Source organism: Buceros rhinoceros, unplaced genomic scaffold, assembly GCF_000710305.1.
Source record: "Buceros rhinoceros silvestris isolate BGI_N320 unplaced genomic scaffold, ASM71030v1 scaffold39550, whole genome shotgun sequence".
NCBI lineage: Eukaryota > Metazoa > Chordata > Aves > Bucerotiformes > Bucerotidae > Buceros > Buceros rhinoceros.
The window spans coordinates 804-7711 of NW_010390882.1; the positions used below are offsets into that span (position 1 = coordinate 804).

General features: G+C 36.7%; 1 protein-coding gene across 1 annotated transcript in view; it reads left to right on the forward strand.

Annotated features, from left to right (window-relative positions):
• Positions 1–574: 574 nt before the first annotated feature.
• LOC104496351 (armadillo repeat-containing protein 2-like) overlaps positions 575–6908 on the forward strand; it is a gene marked incomplete at both ends in the record, with an annotated part of 11704 nt that continues 5370 nt past the window's right edge. Inside the window, 3 exons of the mRNA XM_010139458.1 lie at positions 575–819; positions 2022–2124; positions 4576–4796. Coding sequence (XP_010137760.1) covers positions 575–819; positions 2022–2124; positions 4576–4796 — 569 coding nt within the window. The remainder of the gene's footprint in view (positions 820–2021; positions 2125–4575; positions 4797–6908) is intronic.

Genomic DNA, 6908 nt, shown 5'->3' on the forward strand with positions numbered 1-6908 from the left:
CTAAAGTACACGTGTACATGATTCCGTTGTGTTGAGATGCAGCTTTTGTAATAGTTCACTGGAGATTTTATCTTTGTATTTTTAAAATAGTGTCTGAGGGACTCAGGCTAAGAGGTAGATGACTTTTTTGCGGGTAAGCCAACAGTTCACTCAAATATATCTTGTATCTCTACCATGCACTGGAGAGTTCTAATACAGTTTTTACGTTCGCTTGTTCTTAACCCTAGCAAGGTTTGATGTATTAGGTTATGTATGAGGCAGAAAAATGTTCATTAACTGTCTCTTTTTCGCATGGGATGTTTGGTGGAGCTCTTTAAAGACTATTCAGATTCACAGTTTTCCTGGGAGTCCTGTGGTCAATCTGATTATTAGGTATTAAAGGTGAGTTTCATTTTAGCTTTAGGTATTGTTTTGGCTCCATGATTTCTTGGCTTGAGTTTTTCCATTTTGAAAGAGCAGAATAAAACAGTTTCTGAGGATTATGGTGTCATTTTAAGAGATTTATTGGGTGCCTTATTTTTGTTGTTGTGCATCCCATTGTTTATTTTGTTCTCCTGTGTCTTTGTCTATTGAGATGCTCTGGTAAAGGTGCCACTGGTAATTATTTTTTATTTTTCTCTCCCTTTCTGCCCCCTTCAAGTAGAAGAGAATATAGAAAATCTTTGTCTGGCCTGCACCAAGCTCTATCAAGCCTTGAAAGAAGGAAATATGCTTGGAAAAAGATTTAAAAGAAGAAGGATGCTTCTGAAGACATTATATAAACTTGTAGACATTGATTCAGATCCACTTTGCCTGAAGCTGGTAAAGATTATTCTGGCTGTAAGTGTTTTAAGGTGTCATTTGGTAGAATGTGAAGCTCAAAATCATGAATTGCAACTTGCATTTAATTTCTCATTTTGTAGTTTTAAACTGTGTCTAAGCTAACCCTTTCCTAAGCACAATTTCTTGCCACACAGCTCCCATTTATCCAGATTAGCACTCGTTGGAGCCTTTTTTTGCAGAGAAATTACATCTAGGGCAGTAAGGAGGGACACAAAATAGGATAGCTGGTGGCAGGAATGTTTCTTAGGTATGGAAGAGACGGTGTCCTAAGCTGCATGTATTTAAACAAAACAATAATTTTAAAAATTCCATATGGAAATGAAACGTAATGTTTGAATAATATCTTGACCTTATTAAACACCTTTATCTGAAAATAGCAGAACAGTTTTTTTTGAAAGTGAGTAACTCTAATTATCCTTTCTCTAGTATGTCTGGTTAAAATTCTTAATTAAGTTGATCAAAGTCCCTGGTGAAAGGATACCAGCTACCATTGTGTTCTAGACATTTTAGTATTTTGTGTGTGTGCTGGTGGTGGGGATTCTCCTTTAAGGTAGTGTGTGTTATTTTAATCACAAGATACAATTTTATATTCAGATACCACATAGATATTAAGTGGTGCTTATTAAAAAAAAAAAGTTCTGTTACGAACATTTTTCTGTGAGATTATTTAAAAACCATGAACAAGAGAAGAAATTGCCCTTGAAGTGCAGAGGAAGGGAAGAGATTTGTCATTGTAGTTTTAACACTTCCCTTTCGTGCTCTCTCGACGACCGTTATACATCATAAGATCTTGTTTCCTGATATTTGAGAATTACTTTCATTGTGACTTGTAGTGTTGTACTGGAGTTCTTTGTGATACAGACATAGATGCCAAACCAATGAATCCTGTGCAGAATTTCTTTGTGAGAGTGAATTAGAGAAAAAAACATGCAAGTTATTGATATACTACCTGCAGAAAATACATAGGAAGTTTATATATCATCCGTTAGTTTGAAGTCAGTCAGCACAGTTTGCTAAATAGAGTTTAAACTAGCTAGGTCCTTTAATTCTGCGAACTTTTCAGTTTGACTCAGGGTTTCAGCTGGAATTTAATTGTGAGAGTACAGGTTTGCCATGGTGTCTGGACTTGTCAAATGTTATGGTGCATTTATGTATGTAGATTTTAGTTGTGATTTTTATGTCTTTTACTTTCTTTGCAGATGAAAGTGCACGGAAAAAATCTTCTCAGTGTTTGCAAGCTTGCCTTTAAAATTTGCAAGGATGAAACAAATGATTCCATCATTCAGAATGATAGATTATTGGGTATGTGTTCTGTTCTTGTGTATAAGTTAGGTGTTGAAATTCACTAGTTAGATTGATCGTATTTCAAGAAATATTCTCACAAACATGTAGTCAAATGCTAATAATTGCCTGCTAGGTCTTACTAGTGGTCCATCCAGGCCAGTATTCTGTGTCTGACGATGGTGATGGGGATGCTGTTTAGGGAAAGCGTGAAAGCCTATGAGTTTTCTGTGATCCATTTCCCCTGCACTACTGCAGCATCCAGCAGTGTTATGTTCTGTTAGGGACTTTAGATCCCTGCCTAATCCTTTTTAGTCTCTGTTTATAGATCTTTTGTTCATTAATTTGTTTAATTCCTCTTTGAACTTTCTGATTCTGTCTGCCTCTACAATCTCATAGAGCAACAGGTTCCAGAAGTTCTGTGCCTGTCATTTAAACCTATTTACTTTCTATTATGCCTCTGTTTGTAGTTTTGCAGGATTTCTAAGTTTTTACAGTCAGCTTACCCTCCACCTTCGTGATTTTTTTAGACCACAGTCATAATCGCATATCTGTTTTCTCTTCTTCAGACTGAGGCATCTCAGCCTTTTAGCTCTTTCTTTGAAAGGATATTGTCATTCTCTCAGTTGTTTTAGTAGCCCTTCTCTGTACCTTCTCCAGCTCCAGAAGATCTTTCTTGAGCTGTACAGAACAAAACTGTCCCTAGAAGTCAAGATGCATCTGCACAAAGTTTTATAATAACGATGTCGGTTTTTGGCCATCTTTAGGAAGAATCATTGGCTTTTTCAGCTGCTGCTGCACATTCAGCCGATGTTTTTGGACAATTCTCAGTCATGGCTCTAAGATCTTTTCCATGATTGCAACTGTGTTTGTGTCATCCACACATGTTGCAAATATGAGAAATATGAAGAAAATGGCAGTGTATGAATGATACTCAGTATCAATTGATGGTCATTTCTTTAAAACATCATTAGGTTTTATTAATGTAGGTCTTGACCTTGCAAGCATGTATTGCATTTGCATAAGTTAAAGCATATGTGTATAACTGCTTAAATAGATGAGAGTATTCATGGTCTTAAAGGTTAATATGTGATTGGTGTCAGAAATAAAGACCAGATAAGCTTTTTCAGTAGTAAGATCAACAGGAAAGGACTCAGACAATGGTTCAGATTGCTCAACTGACTTTGGATACTGAAGCCTGCAGTTTTGTAGAGATGAGCATCATACAAAAATTTGGACAAGTAGCTATGTCTGTGTAAGCATGGGGGGTTTTGCTTTCACTGCTGTTTTCACTCTTCTTTCACTTGCTCTTCTTTCCCTGTATTTTAAAAACTAGCGAAGGGTTTTGTTTATTCATGTTCTATGTTTTGGACCCACCTGATCCAGGCCAAAGATGTGAACTTGGGTTATCATCATAATCACCCAGATTCCTGTTGCAGTCACTGGGTTATAGATTCAATTTCTTTTTCCTTTTCTGTCCCTGTGAACTACTGCTGTGCAGTGGAGCAGCTCCAGTAGAAGAAATAAATTAACTGTTCATCCCCAAATAGACAACCACTGTTCAAGACCCTGTTTGACACAGTGCAGGGACCTGAAGCTGATTTCTCACATTGACACGACTCAAGTGTTTTAGCTGACTGCTAGGCAGTTGGTGAGGGTGAGAACGCGTGCGTCCTTCAGCCATGTACACCCATATACTTGGAAAGAGTTTCAACTTGAGTTGAGACAGAAAAAACTAAAAAATCTCGTAAGTTTAATGAGATGGGAAAATGTTTTTATTCAACTGGATGGAGACACAGGAAGCAGAAGTAAATATCAGTTTCAATCAGTTACTAGAAATTCAGAAGTATAAAATTGGTTAGGGGTACTTACTTATTTCAGATACGCCGACCAAGTTCAGAATGTGACAGTTAGGCTGTGAAAGATACTTTGTACTAACAATTGTTAATTTTAGGATTTCAGATATCTCATAGTGGTAGCCTAAAGCAAAACTTTTACAGTAACTTTACCTTCATAAAAAATAAGTTTAAAAAGACTATGAACAGCCCTCAAATGTGAGATTTTAATTAGGCACTTGTGCTTTTTAGTGCTCCATTTGAGATGCTTCAAAACATTTATTCCCAGTACTTCCTTAAAAATCAAACCTTTTTACAATGTCTTGAGTTTAGTACACGAAATTCCAGGCACACACAACCACTTTTGCAGATCTTGAGTGAAGATTTCAATGATTACTGCTATGTGTTTACAACTGGTGCTGGTTCTTGAAGCCTAGGAGAACAAAACTCATGCCCATACTCTTATTCATCAATAATTGTTTCTTGGTTTCCATCCAAATACCCAATTTTTCTAGCCCACTTATTAGAAATGTAAGAGTTCCATCCAAGGGTTTTTTTCCCCAGTTGTGAATCTCTTTGTGACTGGAGTGTATCAGATCTTAATATTAGGCTTTCTGAATAATGATTTTCCTTTTAGATTGTTTGTTGGAGGTCCTGGAAACTGAAGACCTACAAAAAAACAACGAAGCTCTCCTTTATTGCATGGGAGCTGTAAAATTCATGTCTGGAAATGCAGTACTCCTTAGTGAAATGGTCGACAAAGGAGCTGTTGAGATGTTGCTGCAATTAATGAAGCAGATTAATAATATAAAAGAAAGTGACACACATTTCTCCAACTTGGGCCACCTATTAGTCCAGGTTAGCATTTACTTTTATTTCTGAAAGTACACACTTCAAGGGCAAATTAAAAGTTTAATTAGAGGAGATAAGCTAACCCTGTGTGCCACTGATGGATTTGTGCCTCTGTCTGAAAAAACTTCTTTTTAAGAGATTTATGTGAAGTTGCTCAAGACCTAAATTTAACTATCATAGATGATATCTTTGTGTAGTCAGTTTTAAGAGCTTTAGAAATTCTGAAGTTAATAGAAATATTTTTAGGTACCTAATAAAAGCAGTTTGTTAATACTACTTTATTGTGCTGACAATATTGTGGCTATTATAGTAAACAGATAAAAAATGTGTTTCCTGTCTAAATTTCTTAAACTGAAATAATAAATGCAAACCAGTTCTACAATACTCTAGGAGATTACAGAAAGACTTTTATTATGAAAATAATACATTTAAAAAAACATATAGCTACAACGTGTACATAGCTTTGGCAGAGTGATTTTGAAGAACTAATTCAAGGAAAAGGTAGTTGTAAACGCTACAATTTTTTGAACTTTCTTTTCACATGTGAGGTACCTTGATGAATGGTGGCTATGAAAAGTAATCCTTTGCCCTAAAACTGTTTAAACCTTAGTGTTTTAGCAGAAATGGTTATGTAGCGAACTCTGAAGTTATGCATAGGTTGAGGTGGTTTGGTAGTTGTCAAGGATTTGCCAGGTAGATTCCTGGTGTTTGTCGTGGAAGTTATTAGTGTAAGGATTGGTGAATGGTGTAATTGTGAGCTTTTGAGGAGTTCACAGGAAAATATATTGGATAATTTTCTGAGGTAGTGCTTACACTAAATTTCTCTAATTATGCCTGATTTCTTTAATTCTCTACCAACTTACAAACACAGGATATTACTCTACTTGAAATTATATGAGGAGACAGATAGCTTACATCATCACGTTACTCTTACTGATCTTTGTCTGTTTACTCCAGTGGAGCTATGAGCTATGTCTCTCCAGAATAGTGTGTGTAGTCTTAATACAAAGATAAACCAATTGGAAGATGCTGCCAAGCACTTAATGAAATGATGTGGCTTAATACTCAGTGTTGGCCAAGGAAGTCCCAAAGTGGCAAATTACTGAACACTGGGATAATATACAATGAAACTGGAAATTTTGCTTGTGTTCCTATATTCTTTCCTAGCCGGTCCTATCATCGTGACTGTGCAGTCATTTCAGTGACTGGAAATTTAGGTTTAAAAATATTTATCCTTCTGAGAGCAGGAGGGGGGTGGTTAAAAGCAAAGCACATTACTTACTGACATTTGCTGGCTGCTGTTGGCATTAATCACGTGATATATATAATGGAAATCCTCTTGAGTAGAAAGAGATGGAAATTTATGTTAGATATAAAAAGAAGTTTCTGCCAGTTGGGGCACTTAAAAATAACAAATTATGTTCAAGTAATAAAACTAATGAATCGGATTATTTTCAGCTGTTTGACTAAGCTGTCTGAACTTCCCCACAACTTTGCAGAAATGTTTTTTCCTCCATTGTTTGTATGTGGACCAACTCCTCTTTTTTTTTAATCAAGGGTTTAATTTGCAAATATGTGAAAGGGAAATGCTGCATTTTTTTTATCTCTGCTGTTTTCGGTATGACAGTTGAATAGTTTCGATAGCAAAACTATTTTGTACGGTTGGAAAGCTCAAGAAGGACTCTTTATGAGGGCATGTAGTGATAGGATGACGGGTAATGGTTTTAAACTGAAAGAGGGTAGATTTAGGTTGGATATTAGGAAGAAATTCTCTACTGTGAGGGTGGTGAGGCACCAGAACAGGTTGCCCAGAGAAGTTGTGGATGCCCCATCCCTGGAAGTGCCAAGGCCACGGTGGATGGGGCTTTGAGCAGTCTGGTCTAATGGAAGGTGTCCCTGCTCGTGGCAGGGGGTTGGAACTAGATGGTCTTTAAGGTCCCTTCCAACCCAGCCCATGCTATGAATAGATTGGCTGTTTCTAAGAAGGCTCAGGTATTTTGTGGAAAAGTCGCTATTGACAACTGTCTCTTACTGAAGTTGCTGTTTCACTTTGTGTTCTCTTCTGTAGTAATACAGACACTTCATTTTCCTTCCTCTTGTGAGAAACATAGTGATTCC